This window comes from Notamacropus eugenii, chromosome 1 (genome assembly GCF_028372415.1).
Source record: "Notamacropus eugenii isolate mMacEug1 chromosome 1, mMacEug1.pri_v2, whole genome shotgun sequence".
In the NCBI taxonomy this organism is placed as follows: domain Eukaryota; kingdom Metazoa; phylum Chordata; class Mammalia; order Diprotodontia; family Macropodidae; genus Notamacropus; species Notamacropus eugenii.
In genome coordinates, this window is record NC_092872.1 from 634,493,897 (window position 1) to 634,518,804 (window position 24,908).

Below are 24,908 nucleotides of genomic sequence, written 5' to 3' on the forward strand. Positions count from 1 at the left end.
ATGGCCAATGGTAGAAGGGGTGCTCCACCAGGAACTCCTTTATTGATGAAATAACACACCTGATTTTAAAAAACACAGCAATCAGTCAATAACCCGTTTTCCTTTTCTTGGCAACTCAGAGTTTCTTTTTAAGCAGCTAAATCTTTGAACCCACTGAAGATCTATGACTCAATTTAGGAATGAAGGAGAACAAGCAGATAAGTGCCAAAGAGACAATCACTGCCCACTGCCTTCCTTTCCTTTCTCCACAGGCATATGTGCTCACATTTAAGTGGGACTACAGATATTTCTTTGATTGCAAGAGGCAGAAGGGTGTAGTGGACAGAGGGTCAGAGAGAGGCAGGAAACCTGGATTTGAATCTTGATGGGATGCAATCTACCTTTTTTTGCCTAAAAGAGTATTTGTGTTCATCCTTTGTTGCTGAAGAAGACCATGCCATCAGAAAAATAGTGACATGACTTGCACTTGACTTTGTTTTGAGTGAGGGAGGGCTGTGCAGGTCACCAGCCTCACTTCTCCCCCAGAGCCATCTGAATCCAGTGACTGAATCAGGATGACTGGAGATGACCCAGGAGAGTATTTACCAAAATAGGAATATGATGCAATAGGCGCTCTTGGAGTCAGTACTGAGGCTCTAGCAATAGTTCCCCCCTCTAGAATATTAACTATGATTGTTGTTGTTCAGTCTTGTCCAACTCTTCATGCCCCCATTTGGGGTTTTCTGGCCAAAGATACTGGAGTGGTTTGCTATTTCCTTCTCCAACTCATTTTACAAATGAGGAAACAGAGGCAAATAGGATTAAGTGACTTGCCTAGGGTTACACAGCTAGTAAGTATTTGAGGCTAGATTTGAACTCAGGTCTTCCTGATTCCCAGCACTGTATCCACTGCACCACCTAGCCAGGATAATGTTTGATAAATCTTTAAGTGCTATATAAATAATAGCTAGCACATACATAGCATTTTAAGTTTTGTCTTAAGGTTATAAACCTATCAGGTTATATGGAAGGTTAAGTTTTGTCTACAAGGTTATAAAATGCTATATCATGTGATCCTCACAATAATCCTGTTATCCCCATTTTACAGAGAAGGTAGCTGGAGCTGAGACTGATTAAGTGACTTGCCTAGGGTCACATAGCTGGCAAATATTAGAGGAGGGACTCAAACTCAGGTCACCCTGCCTCCAAGTTAACTTCCCCAAGCAATGTAGAGATGGCAGGAGTGACGGTGGAGGGTGTCTTTCTGGCATTTTGCTCGAGTTATGAGTTTAGAATTTAATTTTCGTCTCTGATTTCCTAGTGATTAGTGTACTTCTTTCCACTGCCCCTGCCCCTCATCCCTCTGGTTTCATGAACATAGGGAGCCTCTTTGAGGAGCTTCCTACAGCATTGCTTATTAGCTTTTCTGCAAGTTATTTAGAGTGCCCCCTTCTTGAACCCACCCCCAACTGCCCATGGCACTGAGAGATCAAGAGACATACTGAAGGTCAGGTAGTCAGTGTCTGTCACGGATAAGGCTTGAACCCAGGGCTTCTGACTCAGAAATCCGTTTTCAAGCCACAACGCTATGCTGTTTCATCTTCTACTTATGCACCTCCTATAGTGCTTTTCTTATGCACTCACTGTATTTACTTTGTATTGTACTTATATGTTTACATTTAATTTCCCTCTCTAATTATAAAATCCTTGAGAGTTTTCCCAGTACCTCGCGCAGTACATTTCACAACCTTTCTTCCTTTCTTTTTTCCCCTCCCTTCTAGGAAGGAAGGAAGGAAGGAAGGAAGAAAGGAAGGAAAGACGGAAGGAAGGAAGGAAAGAAGGGAACAATCATTTCTTGACTACTGTGTGCTGTTCTAAGTGATAAGTGTACAAATAAAATCAAAAGGAAAGGCAGTCCCTGTCCTCAAGGGGCTTCCATTCCAATGCGGGAAGGCAGCACACTGAAGGGAGCTGAAAAGGGGAGCTGGGGAGATGAGGATGCCCCATTCAGGGCAGAATTTTATGGTCCACAAAGTCAGTAACGGGGCTAGGAGGGAATGAGGTCTGACTGGCCGGGCCTTTCCACAAAATGGAGAAACTCACCAATGGAAGGAAGAGGTGGGCCTTGCAGAAGGATAGTCCAGCTTGAGTGACCGCAGGGATAGGAGGAGGCCCCAAGCAGGGAGGGAAGTTCTAGGAAGAGGCATGATTGTGGAGTTCATAATTTAGTACATATTTGTTGAACCAATATTGAATATACTTTCTATCACTGTGCTGTCAAATTTATTTTGGTTTTGCCTTAGCAAATAACCTTAAATCCTATCTCCATTCATGACCCGCCTGCTTTGAGAAACACCAAAGTCTTGGAGATTATTGACTGGAGGTTGATATGAGCTAGTACTATAGAAAATCTAGGATTCTGTGGCTGTAAATGCAGACATAATAAGATTGCTTCTCCCCTACATTTGGAGAATACAGGCCATATGAAGGGCTAGATTTACACACAGGCAGAGCAGGTGGCTGCTTACATAATGCATTCTCGCCACCACACTGGCCAAAGAGATCTTTCCCATGCTGCTGTAATGCCATCTCCAGAAGGGGGAAGAATGGCCTGGAACTGAATCAACTTCTGGGATTACGTAGTTTTATGCTCATTTCCCAAGGCAAGAAAATAGCACGTGCTTTGAGATCAGGACAGAAGCAGTGGCAAGATTGGCATTCTCCCCCCCCCCCTCCATCCTTTACTTCTAGGCACAGTGGAGATTTAAAAACTAAAGGGGCAAGAAGCAAGATATCAGACTGTGTTTGTACCAAGGGTGCTGGTTCAGGTAGTGGGAACACCGAGGAAACCAAACCAAACCAACCAGATATGTTGTGGGGAGTTTGGAGGAATTGGCGGTCCTACCCCCTGTCCTTGCCTTTCCTTCAGCTGGGTGGCACTGGTAACTATTTTAAGCATGTTCTTTTCTGTGAAAGACTGCATCTGACTGATCTATCTTATTTCTTATAAACCCCTTGGTGGACTCTGTTCCATGCATTTCCTTGTGTCCATTTGTTTATGATATGAGGGCATGGAGGAAATGGTGACAGCAGGTTGGGATCCTTACCTCACCAGACCCCTGTCCATTGTTAGAGAGTTTTCTTTCTTTTTTGGGAGGGAGCATAATCACTAGCCATTCAGATATTTCATAACTGTACATCCAAGTGGCAGAATTACATGAACTTGGCTCTTTCGATCTGCCCAATGAGAACAGGAGCCTCACCTGTTATGAAATCTAGTGTCTTACACTGACATATCCTGCTATAAGAGGGTTGTTTCTTTGCATTTGAAGGTCTTTCTATTTAATGTTTACATAGTAATAAGCAAATTTACTGTCTCAGATATTTGGAAAGATCAGGCATTTGTGAATGGAAACAGGATAGTCTGGGTGAGGGAGCAGTGACTGGCAGGGGGAAGGGTGCAGAACGGAGTAGGAGGAGGTTGCCAACATCTACCCATGTTCATTTGGCGGCTATTCCTCCACCCATGTCTGCATTTTTCATTCTCTCTGAGTTGTTCTGTTCCTCAGAAAGTTCAAAGCTTCACTGAGATTTTCCATTATTTTTTATGTTATCGATTCTCAGTTTCATCCTCTTGGATGTTTCCTTAGCTGTTTGATTTCCAGTTTCACAGATGGCAGCCCTTGCTTTGGCTAAGTGGTCCCAATGAGCTCCATCTACTCCTCAGGCTTGCTGAATCCCTGTCTTGCTTGGAGACACAACTCTGGTCCCGCCTTCTTCATGAGGCTTTTTTCTCGCCCACCTAGTTTTTAGCTCTCCTCTTTGAGATCACTTTGTGCTACTATGCACATACTTTGTACTTACTTCAATCTGCATTTATTAACTGCCTGTAATGTGTCAGCTCTGTGCTAGGCATTGGCGATACACAGGGGAAAAATCGAAGACCTGTTCTCAAAGGACTTTGGGGAGGAAACATATATAAATACAAGTAGATAAATGTATAAAAGGGCAGCTAGGCAATGCCGTAAGTGCCAGGACTGGAATCAGGAAGACTCATCTTCCTGAGCTCAAATCCTGCCTCAGATACTTACTAGCTGTGTGACCCTGGGCAAGTCACTTAACCCTCAGTTTCCTCATTTGTAAAATGAGCTGGAGAAGGAAATGGCCAACCACTCCAGTATCATTGCCAAGAAAACCCCAAATGGGGTCGTGAAGAGTTGGACATGATTGAACAACAACATAGAGCAGTGTATAAAATGGGGAGGAGAGGGGATCGGCTGCCAGAGAGATCAGGAAAGGCCTCATATAGAAGACAGTGTCTGAGCTGAAACTTGAAGGAAGTTAGAGAGTCTAAGAGGTGGGAAGAGAAGTGGACATATCAGGCATGGAAGACAGCCTATGCAAAGGTATGGAGGTAGGAAGTTGTATCTGGGGAATAGGATGAAAGCCAGCTCAGCTACACAGTAGCATGTATGAAGCAGATAATGTGCCATAAAGCTATAAAAGTATATTGGAGCCAGGTTGGGAAGTCCTTAAAAAGCCACATAAATGAGTTTGTATTGGATCCTAGAGGGAACAAGAATCAATCTGAGCTTTTTGACTAAGAGAATGACCCAGTCCGATTTTTGCTTTAGGAATATCACTTTGGCAGCAGGGTGGAGGATGGGTTAGAGGGTGGAGAGACTTGAGGCAGAGAGACTAATTAGGAAGCTCCATTTGAGAAGCAGTAAGAGCCTCAACTAGACTAGGCATCATGTGAGTAGAGAGAAGGAGCAACATTATAAACTACCCCCCTCCCAATAAATTCTAAGCTCAGACCCTGGGGCACTTCTTTCTCAGATATAGGTACTCAGGAAAGCTAACTCACATTCCAGGTACACTGTAGATCTACAACCATTCAAAACATTCCTTACATTCATCAGAGCTTGGGAGTCCCCAGTGATGTGTTTAATTTTTCTCTAGTCAGCCTAAGGACACAATTAGTTCAAAGCAAAGGCACTTAATGAAATAGAAAATTTAAAATAGAACATGCCTCCTATAAACCTAGGGTACATGCTTCTGGAAATATACACATCATCAATAAGGAGAATAAGCACACATAGGATCATACGTGAACAGTAGACAAGGAATACAGATGGTCAGGTCTCACATGCAGATGGACAACTCATGATCAGAGGGACAGCTCACAGTCAGAACATGTGCATGGAGAGGCAAATCAGACCTCTGATACTGCAGGTGTCTTCTGGGATTGTCCTCATCTTGCTCTTGTGGGATCTGCTTTCTCCTGGTTGTGCTCTCTCTCCTGGGAATGTTATCTCATGATACTTAACTACTGCTTTGATGGCCCCATGGTCTCTTCATTAGGTACATTGCTCTGTTGATTTGTAGCACTCTTACTGTTACCACTCAACACATGGTCCCACCTTGCTGTGATGGCTTCTGGGCATAGTGTTATATTGGGCTACTAACTTCTTAGCTCATTTATTCTGGGCCACCCAGCCCATCTCAGCGCCTGTCTACTAGGGTATAGTGACAAGAACTTCTCCCTAATAAGGAAAGAGTTAAAATTCTTTAGTCGTGGCCACTACAACCAGTTAATAAAATATAGGCAGAGGGCCAGGAGAAGATGAACTCTGTCCTTTTCAACCATGAAGTCCCATTATCTCCCCAGAGGAGATCAAAGTCTTCTGTTAACTGATAACTACCTAATTTAGAGTTAGACATTCTCCAGACCATTTCTGGTTTACTGAAAAAGTGAATTAGAGCCAGAACAAAAGGTAAACCAAGGATTTAAGATCATTATTCTTCAACCACCATCTGCTTTCCATCATCATTGTTAATTTTGTTTGCAGCAGATCCTGCTGACTTTAGAATCATATTTTGGGTAGAAGAAGAACCTCAGTTTCTCTAAGGATGCTCCCAGAGGCCAGAGACTTTCATTTTTTGTCTTAGTATGTCCAGCACCTTGCATGGTGCCTTGCAGCAGGAGGAACTTAATTGATGTTTATTGCTAGAGTTCTTCCTGTGATTTTCAATGACTCTGGAGGTTAGAGGTGTAGTGAGTCCAGTTTCTCTTCTCAAGGTCTAATTGCTGCTGCCTGGTTCTTTCCTTTGGGGCATTTCTCTTGGCTCTCTTTTACACCATAGTATTGGGTCATTATTTTGGGGCCTCTTCACTTATTTCTTTCTTCAGTCTTTCCATTAGTTTTCTTGTGAGAGTATCTTTCTTCCCCCAGCCCCTTCTTTTTTTCTGTTATTTTATTTTGTTTGGCCTCACTCGGAACTGGTGTAAGAGAGTAGGGGCTTAGTCACGATGAACTATGTCATCTTGCCAGAACTTTCTCCAGATTCTTCTGACTTCATATTTTTTGCTCCATGCTTACCATGATTATAGAGAGGCTGCCTTAATGGGAAAAGGACTGGCTGGGGAATCAGGAAACCTGGGCTCTAGTGTTGATTGTGCCCCATATTTACCTGTGTGGCCATGGACAAGTTGTGCCATCTTTCTGGGCCTCATTTTTTCTGCTTATTACATAGGAGATTGGGGGAGCTGATCCTTTTGTTTCCTTCCAGTTCCAATGTAAGTTGAGTTTGAGGCTATGAGAAATATCTATGTTCACCTAAGTGGTCTGAATGTATAGACATGGTTCATGGTGGCATGGATAGATATGATCTGAGACCTGGCCCCAACTTTGTGGAGAAGAGAGCCAGGAGTAGTGCATGCTAGCTAGGAAAAGGGGTTGGAAGGGACAGGCAGGGCCTACTAGAAGCACAAGGCTGGTCACTCTTCTCCAGTCTCCAGAGAGGTAACAGGCTAGTCTCTATCTATTAGACCATTTCAAACATCTTTGATCTACAGACATGATCCTTTGGGATGTCCAAAGCTTCTTTCCCTGACTACTCTTATGGGGGAGGCCTTAAGATGGCCCTTAGCTTATACTCAGGCAGGTAGCTAGCACAATGGATACAATGTTGAGCCTGGAGTCAGGAAGACCTGAATTCAAATCTGACCTCAGACGCTTCCTAGCTGTGTGACCCTGGGCAAGTCACTAATCCTGTTTGCCTCAGATTCCTCATCTGTAAAAATGAGCAGGAGAAGAAACTGGCAAACCACTCTAGTACCTTTGCCAGGAAAACCCCAAATGGGGTCATGAAGTCAGATACTATCGAAATGGCTGAATAACAGCAAACTTACTGCTTAATTCCTTCCCACCAAACATTGGTTACATAAAAGGCCATCACAGGAGGGGAGCCAAAATGGCAGAGTAGAATCCGAGATCTGCTTGAGTTCTCTCCCCAAATCCCTGAAAAAATTTGTAAAAAATGACTCTAAACTAATTCTAGAGCAGCAGAAGCCACAAAATGACAGACCAAAGCAAATTTCCAGCCCAAGACAATCTGGAAGGTCAACAGGAAGGGTCTTTCATTCTGGGCTGGGAGCAGAGTGCAGTACAGTGTGGGCTGTGCCAGCAGGGACAGAGCTAGAACAGGCCTTAGGGGACTGAATTGCTGGCAGTTGAGGCAGTTTCCAGACTTCTCAACCCACAAATGCCAAAGACAGCTTCAAAGGTCAATAAGAAGTGTCTCTCACCTGCCTGAGAGGGGAGTGTGGTCTGGCCCCAGCCTCAGGCCAAAGCTGCGGCTATTTCTAGAGCCCTCCACTTAACAAAGAGCTTAAAAGTCAAATAACTGGCTGAGAAAATGAGCAAAAAGGGAAAAACAGACTTGGTGTTTTCTTTTCTTTTCTTGGTGAAAAGATATTTTCTTATGTCATTGATGATGAGAACAATCAAAACATACAACCAGAAGAAAACAACAAAGTCAAAGTTCCTGCACCCAAAGCCTCCAAATGAACTGGTCTCAGGACATGGAAGAGCTCAAAAAGAATTTTGAAAATCAAGTAAAAGAAACAGAGGAAAAATTGTGAAAAGAAATGAGAGTGATGGAAGAAAATAATGAAAAACAAGTCAATAGTTTGCTAAAAGAGACCCCCAAAAATGCTGAAGAAAATAACACCTTTAATATTGAACTAATCCAAATAGCAAAAGAGGTCTGAAAAACCAATGAGGAAAAGAATGCCTTAAAAAGCAGAATGGGCCAAATGAAAAATGAGGTCCAAAAGCTCACTGAAGAAAATAATTCCTTAAAAATTAGAATGGAACAAATGGAAACTAATAACTTTATGAGAAATCAAGAAATTATAAAACAGAACCAAAAGAATGAAAAAAAATAGAAGACAATGTGAAATATCTCATTGGAAAAACAACTGACCTGGAAAATGGATACAGGAGAGACAATTTAAAAATTATTGTACTACCTGAAAGCCATGATCAAAAAAAGAGCCTAGACATCATCTTTCAAGAAATTATCAAGGAAAACTTCCCTGATATTCTAGAATCAGAGGATAAAATAGAAATGGAAAGAGTTCACTGATCATCTTCTGAAAGAGATCACCAAAGGAAAACTCTTAGGAATATTGTAGCCAAATTCCAGAGTTCCCAGATCAAGGAGAAAATATTGTAAGTGGTCAGAAAGAAATAATTCAAGTATTGTGGAACCACAATCAGGATAGCACAAGATTTAGCAACTTCTACACTAAGGGATGAGAGGGCTTGGAATATGATATTCCAGAGGTCAAAAGAGGTAGGATTAAAACCAAGAATCACCTACCCAGCAAAACTGAGTATAATACTTCAGGGGAAAAAAATGGAATTTCAATGAAATAGTGGACTTCCAAGCATTCTTGTTGAAAAGACCAGAGCTAAATAGAAAATTTGACTTTCAAATACAATAATCAAGGGAAGCATGAAAAGGTAAACAGGAAAGAGAAACCATAAGGGACTTATTAAAGTTGAACTGTTCACATTCTTACATGGAAAGATGATATAATTCATGACACTTTTCTCAGTATTAGGGTAGATGGAGGGAATATATGTATGTGTGTATATATATATGTGTATGTGTATGTATGTATGTATGTATATATGTATGTGTGTGTGTGTATATATATATACACAGAGAGAGAGAGAGAGAGGACACCAGGTGAGCTGAATATTAAGGGATGATATTTAAAAAATAAAATTAAGTGTTGAGAGGAATATACTAGGAGAAAGCGAAAGTAGAATGTAGTAAATCATCTCACATAAAAGAGGCAAGAAAGAGTTTTTTCACTGGAGGGCAAGAGGGGGAAGGTGAGAGAGAATAAGTGAGCCTTATTTTCATTGGATATGTCTTCAGGAGGGAATAAACATACACAATCAACTGGATATGGAAGTTTATTTTACCCTACAGGAAAGCAAGGGGGAAGGGGATAAGAGAGGGGGGATAAGAGAAGGGATGGCAGATTGGGGGGAAGGGGTAATTAGAATCAAACACTTTTGTAGAGGGCCAGGTCAGAGGAGAGAATAGGATAAATGGAGGGTGGGACAAGATAGAAGGAAATACAGTTAGTCTTTCACAACAAGATTGTTATGGAAGTGTTTTGCATGACTACCCATGTATAACCTATATTGAATTGCTTGCTTTCTCAATGAGGGTAGATGGGAAGGGGGAAGGAAGAGAATGTGGAACTCAAAGCTTTAAAAATGAATGTTAAAAATTGCTTTTATATGCAGCTAGGAAATAAGATATGTAGGTAATGGTGTATAGAAATCTATCTTGCCCTACAGGAAAATAAGAGGGAAGGGGATAAGAGAGGATGGGGGTGATAGAAGGGAGGGCAGATTGGAGAAACGGGTAATCAGAATATATGCTGTCCTGGGGTGGGGAGAGCAGGGGAGATGAGAAAATTTAAAATTCAAAATTTTGTGGACATGAATTTGGAAAACTGAAAATAAATTTAATTAGAAAAAATGGCCTTCACAAATAACAAATAGTGAGTAAATCCATTAATCTAAGGAAACAGTATGAGGCAGAAAAATTATGTAACTTAGAATATACTAAAGAACACACAAAACAGGACTGAATCTTGGATGCTGAAGACATGGACATGAAGAACTCTGGCCTGCTTACTCCCAAAAGAACTGTCTTATCTGTCAGCAGAAGAAAAATAAAGGATAATGCTGCAGACTAGCTCAGTGTATTACTGAAATGGAAAACTCTCAACAATGTGTGGTTTTCTGTTGTAAACAAAATAGGAAACATCAAATTCAGTGCACTTCCTGAAGACAAGGGAACTCTAGACTACAAGAGCATTGCTTTCATTCTCAAAAATCTAATAAGGAACTTGAGATGTTGTGCAAGGAACTTCGCAATACCTTGGAAAAATACCCACTACCTACTTCTATGAAATTTCTAAACTTTCAGAAACGTCCAGAAGAAAATACTCCTCAATGGCATCATTGTTGCAAAGCTCTCCCATGCTATGAACTGGGATCTCATTTTAAGCTGCTTATCTATGTGGTTGTAACACCCCTTTATTGAGAACAGCACGCTTGATGTGGAAAGTATTCTACTTGAAACTGGACATCGAGCATTATAATTTTTCCGAAATCATTTCATTTTTAAGCCCAAGTTCCCAAAACCAGAATGAACCTTTCTTTGCAGATTTTATGATATAGACCCATTATGATATAGCCTCATACACTTCCCTCCAGTGTCACAGCTCTACTTCTTTTCTCGCTTGTAGAATGACTTGCTTCCATTCCACCTCATGTATTTCTTAACATCACTCTGACAGTAATTTTTAAAGTTGATGCTAGTTATCCATTCAGTACCTACTGTGAAAACCATGACCCTCTTTATTTGTCAAAAGCTACTAAGAAAACTGATCATATGTTTGGCAGAAAATGTTTAGATCAAGCACTTATTTCTACAATAAGTTTCAAATGGATTCTCCGCCTACTGTTTAAAAAAACTAATAACCACACAATGGGGTAAAATTAGAAGAATGAAAGGAGGTGCCTTTCACAATGATAAGTAGGAGAATTTTAAACCAAAGAATAGAGGTATAAAATTAAAATGCATGAGTACAAACAAAACCAAGAGAAATTAGATTGGGAAAAATAATTTAATCAAATAACAGAATAAAATTTGCTATAGGAAAATGATGCAAAAATGTGAGCCTAAGCTCCATTCCTAAGTGTTTAAAAGATATGAATGAATGACTATCAGAATTGAGAAATGCGTAACAAACAAAATAATACAGTAAATCACTAAGAAAAAAGAACACAACAATACTGGTTTCACCTCACATTAAATTGGCAAACATAAAAAACCAAACAACCAGCAATGCTATTTATGACAGGAACTCTTAATTCATACTGGTGGTACACTTTTGCATTGATCCAACTATTACAACAATTTAGAACTTTTCAAGAAAAGTCACTAAACTATTTGACCCTTTTGATCTTGCTGTCTGTCTAAGACAAGGCATACACCAAAATGAGATCAAAGAGGGATTGAGGTGAGGGAGAGTCCCCTGCTATCTTTGGCACTTTTTGTGGAAGAAACAAGAAATTTGAGTTACTCAGAGAAACTAGGGAAGATTTGTATGAACTTATGTAGAGTGAAGAACGCAGAATCAAGAGACGTTTTATGGAATGAAAAATACTAAAAAAAAATTCAGGTTAAGGTAAATAGCTAATATTAATCAGAAGACTGATGAAACATTTTTCCTTCAGCAGGTTGATGGGTTTTATTTTGAATGTGGAGTAGTGTGTCAGCATTGTGTCAGTTTCACTTGCTTAAATGTTTTTATAACAAAGGGGAGTGGGGGCAGAGATAAATATTTAAATACTCTTTTTAAGAAAAGCAATAAATTTTTTAAAAAGAGTACACAAAACAAAACGAATTCTTTAGCTAGAAGTGAGATGAGATCTTAACTCAAATCAGACAGGAGAATCTGATCCCACTCAAGGAAATTTATCCTAGCAATTTCTTTTTCAAAAATACATAAATTATTTATTTTTCAGTTTTCCACATTCACTTCCACAAGAATTTGAATTCCTAATTTTTCCCCCATCTCTCCCTATCCCCTGCCCCAAGACAGCATGCACCCCATCCACTCTTTCCTCCAGTCTATCCTCCCTTCTATCACGGCCCCCTTCTATTTCCCCCTCTATCCCCCTCCCCTCTATTTTCCTGTCGGGCAAAATAGATTTCTATACCTCATTACCTGTACATCTTATTTCCCAGTTGCATGCAGAAACAATTTTTAACATTCATCTTTAAAACTTTGAGTTCCACATTCTCTCCTTTCCTCCCTCCTCACCCACCCTCATTGAAAAAGCAAGCAGTTCAATATAGGTCATACATGTGTAGCCATGCAAAACACTTCCATAATAGTTATGTTGTGAAAGACTAGCCACATTTCTCACTGTCCTGTCCTGCCCCCCACTTATTCCATTCTCTCCCTTGACCTGTCCCCCCATAATAGTGTTTGCTTCTGATTATCCTTTCCCCCCATTTGCTGTCCCTTCTATTATCTTCCCTCTACTGTCCCCTTCTCCCCTACCTTCCTGCAGGGTAGAATATATTTCCATACCCAATTGAGTGTGTATTATTCCCTCCTTAAGCCAAATCCCATCAGAGTAAGGCTCACTTATTCCCTTTCATCTCCCCTCTCTTCTCCTCCATTGTATTTTAAAGGCTTTGGAGGGAGAGCTTCAACAGATCTGTGCTTCTACTCTACCATCTTGGCTCCTCTCTTCACCTAGCAATTTCTAAAGAGACAAGACAGAAATCAGGGCTAGGGTGAGGAGCTGACTTCCTCTACATGTCTGCTGCTTTTCTATGTCTCTCCAGAAGAGGCCTTGGAACCACATGTGTCTCTCCCAAGGAGTCTTTGGCCCCCAAACCATGTTTGTGTTTAGTTATTCAGTCATTTCTGAGTCTTCACAACCTCCATGAGGTTTTTTGGCAAAGATACTGGAGTGGTTTGCCATTTCCTTTTCCATCGGATTAAGACAGAGACTTGTCCAGAGTCATACAGCTAGTGTCTGAAGCTGCATTTGAACTCATCTTCTCCACTCTAGATCTAGCACTCCATCCAGTAGATCACCTAGCAACCCCCAACCATACACTCAGAATTCTCTTCACCAATCTAGAATCAAGTTTCCTTTCATATATGCAGACAAACTCACTCAAAATGCCTCAGCCTTGGTTGGAATCCTGGTTATACTTGGGATCTGATCTCACTGAGAATAAGGTTATATGAAGGAGTCCCAGGAGGTCTTGTGTGCTACTTGCATATTCAGGGGTTTTCTTTGGGTCTTGGCCAAGTTACTAACTCCTACATTCTGCCTTTGCTGACATCTTTCCTGCTATGACCAAAGAAACACAGGAAATAGTCTTAACTGGTGGTCATAAGATAGGATCAGAAAATGTCAGTTAGAGGTGAATGGGAACAAATTTAGTGAAGACTTCTCAGGAATATGGAGTCTTCTCCCTGGAGTGGAGGAGACCTTGGGCCCAGGTTTCCATTCCTCCAGTCGGGTGATTTCCATATAAGGCTATGTATTGCTTTAGGATCAATGATTGGATATGACTCAGTAACTCCTCAATACCTAATTTGCATATGCGCATACAGTCTGCAGTCCTCACACAGGTCCACCTGATTTGCATAAGTTCTCAATGCCCAATTTGCATGAGTTCTCAATACTTCATTTGCATATATTTTCAATGCCTAATTTGCATATAATGACATGTATTTTCGTGGGCTTTGTAACATCCAAAAGCGCAAAATTTGAACAGGGTTTCAAAAGGGATTGGTTAGATTTCCCACCTAGAATGTAAGACCTTGCTTCTCAGCCAATGAGAATAATGGTCAGTGGTGGGAGGGGGAATTTTCACATCTGGGTCTATATAAATTACCATTCTGCTTTGGTAAGGTGCTTCCCTACTCCAGCTTTACTGGTGAAGGGACCACCGGGTTTCTCCGGAGAACTGAATAAAGGAGATTTTTCTGTTTTTACCTTGAGAAGCCTCTGAGCAGTCAATCTGAGTAAGGGTGTTTGTGCTTCCCGCCCCCCCTCCCCCCCAGAAGAAACTTCAGAAATAATCTAGCTCCACCATCTCATTTTATAGAAGGGGAAAATAATGAGGTGAAGTGACTTATCTAGTTATACAGGTAATAAGTTGCAAAGCAGGGAATGTGAACTCTAGATTCCTCAACAATCTTGTCATTGTATTAGTCTAGATGGACGACCAAGTTCAAAAAAAGTATGGCAGAGGACACATGTGGAGTGGCATGTATGGCTCTGTTGGAGCTCTAAGGGAACACAAATGATTACATCCTATGAAGTTAGAAGGGGAGAAAAGTTGAATTTTTCAACTTAGTTTGAATTTTCATTTAGGTTTGAATATTTTCAATGACAAATAAATGATCTAAGAAGTTCTCTCTGGGCCCCTTGTTGTGACCCATAAGCACTGAGAATCCGGCAAATCCCTAGGTGGCTTTGAAGGACAATCTGTCTGGGGGAGAGGAGCTGAGATCTGAGATGGAAGAAAAGTCAGTATCAATTACAAAGCCAGGTTGGGTTCATACCAGGGCATCTCTAGGGTGAAAAAATAAAAAAGGCAGAGTATAGTGAGAACAACTGCTAGGCCAAGATTCAGAGACCAGGGAGTTGGTACTCAAAGTCAGAATTCAGGAAGTGTTAGGGAGTTGACTATTTGCATGACTCAGTCTCATTTCCTAATGCTCCATTCATTTTATTGTGACTGCTTGTGTTCCATTCCCTCTCTGGGCACTGATCTGTCATCATGTCTATGGGTGGAGTCTCTCAGGCGTCCTGATTCGTCTCCTACCTCCTCTGGTCACGTACTTATTTAGATTTTTTTTTTGATTTCTGGAGAATAAATGGGAAAAAAAAACATTTATTAAGTGCTTAATATATTTCAAGCACTGTGCAAAGGAAGGGATAGGAAAACAAAGTGATGACAGTCCCTTCCCTGAAAGAGGGAAAAAAGTGAAAACAATTCCCAGAGGAGAGTGGTGTACTAGGAGAGGTTTTAGGTCCAGAAAGCTACAAGATGGGGATAGGGATATAAGGAGTATATTGACACATTGAAGGGAGCTTGGTGGCCCTGGGCTTGGAGCACTGGACTCATCCTGAAGACTCATCTTTGTGAATTCACATCTAGCCTCAGACACTTACTCCTGTTTGCCTCAGTTTCCTCATCTGTAAAATGAGCTGGGAAAAGGAAATGGCAAACCACTCCAGTATCTTTGCCAAGAAGACCCCAAATGAGGTCTTGAAGAGTTGGATCCAGAACTGAACAACTGACATACCCCATGCAGAAACAGTGGTAGAACTGATATGGTCATGGTATTTATTCCAATACTTGGAAGTGGGGAGGTGAGGAGAAGAGTAACCACTGTGACGAGGAGGGGAAAGGCAAGGCAGGTGAGGCTGTGAAAGAGACTGGGGAGGCAGGAGTGAACTGAAGCTTGGTTGGAGTCTTTCCTGAAATACTGATCTGGAAGAGGGAGTCACCAGTCAGGAGAGAGGGTCGGCAGAGCTGAGTTTCTCTAGGTTGGAGAAGGTGGTTGGTGAGACTGTGGAATTAACATAGCCAGGAACACAAAATTTGGTGAATAGTATCTTGGTCAGCTGCTCCACTGGTGAAAATAATTTTATGCATTAATCTTCTAGTAGCAATAACATTAATCCTTAAGCAATTTTTTCAGGGTGTTCAGCCTTCCATTTAACAGATAGCCTGAAAGCTTCAAAACATTTTTCTGCTTTTTCACCACATCTATGGAGTTCATTGCCAAGAAATGATCCAGAATTGTTTCCAAATTCTCTGTTCAGGCCAGCCCAAAGCCACAGGCCCATTTGTCTTGCACCTCCAGCATTGGATCATCAAGTCCAAATACAACAGCCTTAATGTCCATGTTGTACACACAGATATAATCAGTCAGTAACCCTTTATTAAGTGCCTACTGTATGCCAGGCACTGTGCTAAGTCTGAGGATACGACAAAAGGCAAAAAGGCAGTACCTGTTCTCCAGTAGCTTTAAGTCTAATGGGGGACATTGTGCAAACAACTGTGTACAGAGATGCTATATACAGGATAAACTGGAAATAATCAAAAGGGGCACTAGCACTAAGGGTGATCAAGAAAGGCTTCTTGTTAAAGGTGGGATTTTAGCTGAGACTTGAAGAAAGCCACCAAAGGAAGATATAGCAACCATCAAAGTTACAGTCTTTTTATAAATTTATGAATATTGACTGAAATAATGATGCCATCCTTCAGGGATGGAAGGCATGATCTACAGAATTAAGGGAGCCTGGCATTGATGGATGGAGTGGGTAGATAAAAGCCTGGGCTGTGGGCTAGTTCAGGAGTAGGGAACCTACAACCTCAAGGCCACATGTGGCCCTCTAGATCCTCAAGTGTGGCCCTTTGACTGAATTCAAACTTCACAGAACAAATCTGTTTTGGATAGTGTTAGACCATTCATTATACTATTATGATAGCGTTATGTGTTTTGGAAGGGTGAAGAGTTCTTAGGTACTCCATGAAGGCAGGGACAGTCTAATCTATACTTTTTATCAGCGCCCCTCCCCCTCATCCCCTCCGTACCTAGCACAGCCAGAGCTTAATAAATATTGTTAAGTAAATGAATGGTGAAGGGATTAAAAAGAAGCAAAGAAGCTGTGATTAGCATTTCACTCATGGCTCTTATGGGAACAGGTGTCCCTGGGATTATTTCCTGTTCCATTTGGGCACCCTACCTCTTCCCCTTCTTCTCCTTCCCCGTTTGCCCCCCATGTATCAGCTTGCCCTCGGTATGTTTCTGCAAGTCCACTCTCCAAGCTTGTTAGATAACCTGGCTGAATGCCACCAGGAAGGCAGCACAAGACTGAGTACTTCCTAGGCAAGGGACCTCCTTGTAACTACCATTTAAGAGCAACTGAAGATTGTTTAAAACGTCTGTAAGCAGCCCTATGATTCATATTCCTGATGACTCCTGTTTCATGTCTTTTGTACAAACACACAGGGACAGTTCATTATAACACTAGAGAGTTAGCTTGATTCTTAAGAGATGCCTGGGTGGGGGGTGCCCACTAGAGGTTGCCAAGCAATCTTGAAAGGCCAAACCTCCCAATGGCAGAAATAGCACCTTCCCCCACAGGAGCTGGAACATATTAATCCTCCCACACTTCAACTTTGCCAGTAATAAGATCAAATTAATACTCCCCTTGAAAACTTATGCAATGGATGTTTACATCTTTTCTGAAAGGCTTTCATGCCCAGAGTTAATTTAGAAGCAGTCAATTCTGATGTAAAGTCAACTAGACTGGGCGTCAGGGAATTCGGGTTCTAGCCAGGCCACTAAATTACTCTGTGACTCCAGGAAGATCATTTGCCTTCTCTGGATCTTGTTTCCTCCTCTATAAAACAAGAGATTTGGATTCAGTGGTCTGTGAGGTTCCTGCCAGCTCGAATATTCTACCGACGATTCCATGGTGTTGAGCTACCTAGGAGCTCAACCTTGATACAGCTCAGTAGGGCTGATGGATCCGCTGACAAAAACTGGTTGTGAAAGTGTTGTTCTCCATTAACTTGTTTTTCATCATTTGTTCCATCTTAAGCTGGATACATACTTGGGGAAGAACATGCAATATTTCTTTGGAATTCTAAATGGGTTGAAAACCATCCTTGAGTTTCTTCTTACGGTTTCCCTCAGCAAAGAAGAAATCCATGCCTGCTATTTTCTTACCTAGCTCCGTATTCACCCTGCTGCCAATGACTTGATTGACTGTGATTGGAACTGTGTCAGAAAATAAAGAGATGTATTCTGGTAGCTTTGGGTGCTCTTTTTTATTACCCTGAAAAAGAAAACCACATTTCATATAAATTACACAAAATATTTGTATATAATCATGTGGCATTTTGGCATTGTAACGATGACAACTGTATTAATAATAATAGCAGCTAACATTTATAAGTACTTAAAGGATTTATAAGGGGAACAAGAATTTATTAAGCACCTACTATGTGCCAGGAACTATGCTAAACACTTAAAATTATTATCTCACTCGATCTTCCCAACAACTTGGTGAAGTAGGTGCTACTATTATCCTCATTTTACAATTGAAGAAACTGAGGAAGACAGAGATTAAGTGACTAGTCTAGGGTCCCACAACTAGTTAGTATTTGGGGCAGCGTTTGAATTCTCAACCTGTTTGACTCCAGGTTCCTTGCTTTGTCCATGCTGCCAATGGATTAGCACATAAAAAGCTGGACTGAGTGCAAAGACCTGGGTTCAAGTCTTGCTTTTCTGACCCATACTGGCTATAGGAACCAAACTAACATTGCCAGACTCTGGGCATTATCTGGCTCTGAGCATTCCTTTGACCCATTGAATTCCCAAGGAAGGCTCTCTAGATATAACGGTCATCTTGTAGGTCAGGATTTACATTTTTTATTTTTGCAAGGGGAGGGGGTTCCTTTTAGAGCTCTGTATCTTTTAATTTGCAGGATTTAGGACTGAACCATACTATCTAGTTTAATGCTTTCATTTTGTAGGTGAGACAACTGAGAACTGAAAGAGGGAAAGGAACTTTCCTAAAGGTTACAATGGCAGAGATGAGATTTGAACCTGGATGCTCCAAGAGCAAATCCAGCTCTTCTCATGGCACCATTTTTGGGGAGTAGCAGTAGAACAGGGTGGTTTTGTAGCAGTAAAATACTGTTTGCACTGGTCTAATTATGTATAATCCACAATGGTGATTAAATTTAATTCAGTAAAATTTTATTATATCATGAGAAGTCACTGGTAATTGCTGAGGACACAAAACATGAAAATGAAACAATCTTCATCCACAAACATTTTATTCAGGGGGTTCTGTTTGTACACACAGAGTTTTGAGATTTCACCAGCACAGGGAACTACTGATGTGATAATTCCTGCCACCAATCCTAAATGAAGAAATTTTTGAGACTAAGGAACATATCTAGTCATACTATCAGAGCCCAAATTTGAAACAAGGTCAGTCTTGGCCTTCTTGATTCTAAGCTTAGAATTCTGCCTACTACATGACACTGTCCTCTGTTCTAGATGTATGACGAGCACACAGTTAAATATAACGAGTGATTTGAAAAGGGAGCGAGCATCCACAACTGGAGACATCACAAAAGGTTTCCTGATGGTGGACCTTCTTCTTAGAGGTGGTAATTGAGAACCAAGAACAATTTTTCTGTTTTCACATTTTTTGCTTGTTCTTTGCTTTCAAAGAGGATTAATGACATCATGGGGTGAAGTCTTGACTAATGAATGAATTGGATTTAAGTGAGGCAGAGTTGCACAAAGTCATCAACCTCACTCTCTCTTCCAGAGTCAGTGAAGGCCAATGGCAAGACAAAAGTCAGGATGACTGGCAATGGTCTTCGATGTCTAACTAAGCTCCAATTGCTCCATAGCACTTGCTCCAGCCACCTTTATGGCCATTGGAACAAACTGTTCTCATCCATCCATTCCAGGCTTGCTTACAGACTTAGAATTTATTTATTTCTATACATGTTGTATTCTACAAGCAGAACTATGTTTCTTAAGGTCTAACATTATTGGTATTTTGCCTTTGGATCTTGAGAGCCTCCCATAGACCCTTGCACATAGTTGGTGCTTAATAAATATCTGGTTGAATTTCCTGCTGTGGTGTATTTGACCAGGAAGGTCCTGGGACAGTCTGTCTGTCATGAAGCCAGTATTTTAGGCCTTTCTAGTTTGGTGGAACCAGCTAGAATTTAGCTCTGATGGCATGGTCACTGGGAAGGAACCCAGGGTTACCTTCACTTCATGATGACACACTAGAGGAAGATATTAAAGTAAACAACACTACCATACATAAATGTATCTTACCATTGGATCATAGTCTTTCAGAAAACTCCAATTTTCAATCCTGAGAAGAAAAAACAAGTTATATTAAATCTATAAGAAATATTTTTATTTCTACTTTTCATAATAAATTAATTCCCTTCATTGCAGCAAATCAGTTACAGAGTGTCTATCCATATTCCACTGTCTCTCTAAGATATTTCCATTCCATGGTATCATGACTATTCTCAGAGCAGGCTCCCCAGATTCCTCCCTTCATGGGGAGCTACTGTCAGAAGTACTCTCTGCTTGTGCAAACATTAAATCATATGAATATGCATATATATATACATATACATACATACAACGTGTATACAAATATATAGGATGTTTAAGCATGGGAGGTGGTGGTAGTAAAAATGTAGTAAGACTTCTGGGACAGCCTGTGCACGTGTATGTGTACACACATACACTCAGACATATAAAACATATATAAGTATGTGTAGGCTGACATAGATAGAGGATAGAAAGATTAGATAGATAGATACATAATTTAATCAGGTAGTAATATAATTGCCTTAATGTGACCCCCTTCTTTACTTCTTTTTTTCCTTCTGTTCATTTAAAAATGTTTTGGTGATACTCCTTTCAGCATCTATCACTCCCCACTCCCCACTAACCCACCTTGCTCCCCAGCCCTACCCCTCCATTGTAATAAATACGTAGAGTGAAGAAAAACAAATCAACACACGGGCCATGTCTGAAAACTGCTTATGTCTGAGCCTGTACCTCTAGTTTATCACTACTCTGATAAGAGGCAGGAGTTATATTTCTTCATCATTGTCTTTAAGTTATGATTGGACACTGCCTTGATCACAGTTCTTTGGTCCTTCAAAGTAAACCTGCCCGTCCCCCCAGACTTCTGATTATATTGTAAAATGTCTTAAGTTTCATTGGCGATTCTGACTCGTTAGCAACTGGACTCAAGTCCAAAGCTGTATTCATATTTCTCTTTAAACCTCCCCTTTCTTTCAAGATCCTCAGTACCTGATGTAGACACCACCATTCTCTCATGTCTTCAGTCTTGTAACATGGGCTCCATCTTGTACTTTTCTCATTCTATCATTCCCCATATCTAAGTCTTATCATGTCCATCTCAGACACATTTCTTCAACTCACATGGCCATTCCCTAATTCAGGCCCTCATTAACTCTCACATCAACCATTGTAATGATTTCCTAATTAATTTTTCTAATAGATTTTCCACTCTCCAATATATTCTCCAACAGGTATTAAAATCATTTTCCTAAAGCATGGGTCTAAACATTGTTATTCCCCTTCTAAAAAACCTTCAAAGGCTCCCTATTGCTTTGGGCAAATTCTTCAGCCTGGCAATTTTGGAGGGGTTTGTTTTTGAGGAAATTGGGGTTCAGTGACTTATCCAGGGTCATACAGTTAGTAAGTGTCTGAGACCAAATTTGAACTTAGGTTCTCCAAATTTCAAGGCTGGTGCCCCATCCACTGTGCCACCTAGCTGCCCCTAGCCTGGCAATTAAAGTTCTTTATAGTTTGATTCCAACATACCATCATGTATGCTTGTGTTCCAGGTAAAGAACTAATAGCTATTCTTTGCCTTCAAAAGGCTTCTCTGGGAATGCGTTTCTTTTTTCAGCTCTGCCTCCAAGGATCTTTAGCTTCCTTTAAGGCTCAGCTCAGGTGCCATATTGTCTGTGAGCTGCATGAACTCTCCAGTTATTAGCTCCCAGTCCTTTCTCAAATGACCATATATTTATTGTATGTCTACAGGGATGCTCCCCAGGAGAATGCAAACTTCTGGACTGCAGGCGATGTTGTGTTTGTTTCTTTGTCTTCCCAGTGCTCAGAACAGTGCCTTGCATGGAGTAAGTTCTTAATAAATGGTTATTGCATTGAATTAAAAAGGTATTTTATTAAGATACTTTGTATTTATGCACTAAATTAAATTACAGTGAAGACTTCCCCTTCTTGTGATCTTATTAAAAGATTAGGGCACTAATTAATTACATTTGTATGGAACTAACTCTTCTTATGGACTTAAAAAAATTCAATTTTCCTAAATGAAACTCTAACATATACTCAGTAGATAACTGGAGAGAAATTCAAGCACGTCTGCATGGATAAAAAGGACTGCATGCTTACTATACTAAATTTTAGAACTGGACAGCATCCCAGAGACCATCTAGTCTTCTCCTCTATTTATAGCCAAGGAACCTAAAGCCTGGAGAGGAAAAGTGACTTGTCTGTACGGTCACACTGGAAGCAAAATCAGGATTTGAACTCTGGTCCTTTGGTGCTAAATTTAGTACTCTTTCCACAAAATCTCTTGGACTCTGAGTTGGCAGATAATTTTGACAGAAAAACAAAGGTACATGATTTCTGTATTTCATACTAGTTCTTGGATACATATTCTTGACTTTTCTCCTTGGCCTGCCCTAACCTTCTTTCACTGAATATTAGCAACTCCCTGCTGGAAAGGCATGGTATTGATTACTAGGGTGGAGAACCTGCGACCTGGAGGCCATGTGTGGCCCTCTCAAATGAGGGTCTTTGACTGAATCCAAATGGATTCAGTGCTACCCCTGGCATTGAACATCAGAGAATAGGAACTTCTTAGGATGATAGAAGGGTGTGCTAGTCTAAGACTAATGTTTTCTAGGTGAGGGAACTGAAGCTTAGGGGGGGGGGGGGGGAATAAGTGACTTGTCCAAGGTAACACAAATAGAAAGTGGCAGAGCTAGGATTCAAGCTCAATTCTTGCCAAATGAGCTATGACTTTAAAGGGAAACGCCCCGATAGATGTGTAATGTAATGAATGAACGACCATCTAGTGCATTTTGAAGACATGAGTTCCAGTCTTAGCTTTGATTTTGTTAGCTCCTTCACCCTGGACAAGTCATCTAACTCCTGTAGCTTTAATTCCCCCACTTGTAAAATGGGGATGATAATGTTCATCCTGCCCCCCCCTTCCGTCCTCTCCCCATAGCCCAATGCTGGGAAACTTGCAAACTCTAGAATCTGGAGAAGTGGGAGTTACTGTTATCATCAAAACAGGAAAACATTCCCTCCCTGACTGAAAATCTAAGGTTTTTATTACCATATCATGAGCACCTACTAGGGTCCAGAACCTTCTGAAATAAAAAATGAAGCAAAAAAAAAAAGACAGTTATTTTTACATAGCAGTAGGTGAGCTGCCTACCTTAGTTACAGGAGGTGTTAAGCACTCTGGACTCCTCTATCCTGAACTTTAAGATGAAAATTTTAAAAAGCTTATATGAAAATGAGATTAAAATCAGTATTGTGCTGGACTGGAGCGCTGACCTGGAAATCAGGAAACTGGAGTCCTGATCCTGGTCTACAGTAACTGACTGTGTGATCCTGGGCATGTCCCTAGTCATCTTTGGGACTCATTTTCTCCTGAGTTTCAACTTGTGACATGAGATTTGACTACCTGATCTCTCACGTTCTTCCCAGCTCTAACATTCTATGTTCCAAGGTCTCCCCCTTCTAGCATTTTATATACTAAGTATCCCTCCCACATTCTAAAATTCCTCCATTTCTAACATTCCGTCCTAAAGTCTGTTTCCCAAACTCCACCACCACCCCCTAACATTTACTTTAAATGCTTAAATAATTCAGTTCAATCTGAATCGGTAGGAATCTTCTAGTTCAATCAAGGAGATTCTCTATACAAGGCAGTGAGGACATAAGGACGGAAGGAGACCCTTCTTGCCCCCAAGAAACCTATTCTACTGGGGGAGACAGCAAGTACCCAGGCCAATCCGTCATTTGAGGTGGGAGTGGGGAGGGGCAGAGATCAGGGCAGACTTTCTGGAGGCCCTGGTCCGTAAGCAGGGCCTCAAAGGAGGCCCGGGACTCTGAAAGGTGGGGCCGAGGCGGCAGAGCGTGGTGCCTAGACGGAGGCTTGGAACGGATCTCCTTGTTTCGCAGTTTTCTTAAGGGCCACAAAGAGACGAAGACGCAGGTGTGCGGGCGGCCTCCAGCAGGGACCGGGAGGGAGCTCTCTTACCAGCGCTTGTGGCCCCGCAGCTCCGCCTCCAGCAGCTCCCTCCACAGGTTGTCCTGATGCACCAGGTTTGCCTGCAGCGCAGCCTGCTGAGCCTCCCGGCCGTGGGCCTCCTGTGTGAGGGGGCTGATACCTGCCGGAATCCTTCCGAGGGAAGGGGCTGACACCAAGGCTGGGTCAAGAGGCCTGGGTGATAACTGCCTGCCGCCTGCCAATGTGGCCCTCCGAAATGCCGGAGAAGGGCTGCTCATTCTGAACGCGTCTGGCCTAGGGTGTCTGCGAGAGAGGTCTTCTGGTGTCTGCTGGTCCCTCCTGGTGATAGAATCCCCTGCATCCAGGAACGTGAAAGCCAGCTTCTTGGCTTGTCCTCCCCTGGCTCCGCACCAGTCAGCTGAGCCCCTGACGGTAGGCCCACAGGCTCTGAGAGCTGGAAGGGACCCCCAAGGTCATCCAGCCTAATCTGGGGCAGAACAGAACTCCCCTCTCTAAATGATGCCTCTACCTTCTATCGCAGGTTCTCCCCACTCCCCAGGCCACACTAGCTGAGCCAGCAGAAGTTTCCTGGAGCTCTGAGATGGCCTGATCCTGCCTCTTTGTCCGGGAGCTCGGGATAGTGAAAGCTCCATCAATGCCGAGGGTTGCCCAAGTGTGTTTACCGTCGCCCCTAGAAACCTGACAACCTCATGAATATTCACCAGCGATTGACCAGAAACCAGTGCTAACCCAGAGGAACTGGCCCCTTCTGCCTTCTTGTTCCTTTTCTTGGGAGTAAGAGCAGAACAGTCCTTTCTTTCACTAAAAAGTGCGGCATTTTCCTTCCATTTGTATAAAGAGCTTCTGTTATGGATCTCCAAAGTAACTTTGGGCTGGGAGTGAGGAAATGAGAGTAGCCAGCTGCAGCTAGGTAACAGCGTTTTATCACAGGTAAAAGGTTGCAGTATATGATCACAGTTGTGTCACAGTATGGGGGAGAGAGAACGTTTTAGCAGAAAGTTCTAGATTAAGAATCAGAGAGACCTAGTGTCAGATTTCAGTACCTGTATGGCCATGGTCAAGTGGCTTAATCTCTGTGAAGCCCGGGCAATTATCTAAGTTTTA

General features: G+C 41.7%; 1 protein-coding gene and 1 pseudogene across 2 annotated transcripts in view; one reads left to right on the forward strand and one right to left on the reverse strand.

The window, feature by feature from the left end:
* The window catches only part of CIMIP5 (ciliary microtubule inner protein 5), a 30,723-nt gene extending 6,662 nt beyond the window's left edge, over positions 1-24,061 (reverse strand). Inside the window, exons 1-4 of one of the 2 annotated variants that reach the window (XM_072635361.1) lie at positions 23,814-24,061; positions 19,793-19,832; positions 17,651-17,759; positions 2,083-2,172 (exon numbers count right to left, since the gene is read on the reverse strand). In XM_072635361.1, the coding sequence (XP_072491462.1) occupies positions 2,083-2,172; positions 17,651-17,759; positions 19,793-19,832; positions 23,814-24,061 (487 nt within the window). The remainder of the gene's footprint in view (positions 1-2,082; positions 2,173-17,650; positions 17,760-19,792; positions 19,833-23,813) is intronic. The other variant, XM_072635362.1, reaches the window with a different exon arrangement.
* LOC140528045 (cyclin-dependent kinase 2-interacting protein pseudogene) lies at positions 9,962-10,563 on the forward strand (annotated as a pseudogene).
* Positions 24,062-24,908: the final 847 nt, after the last annotated feature.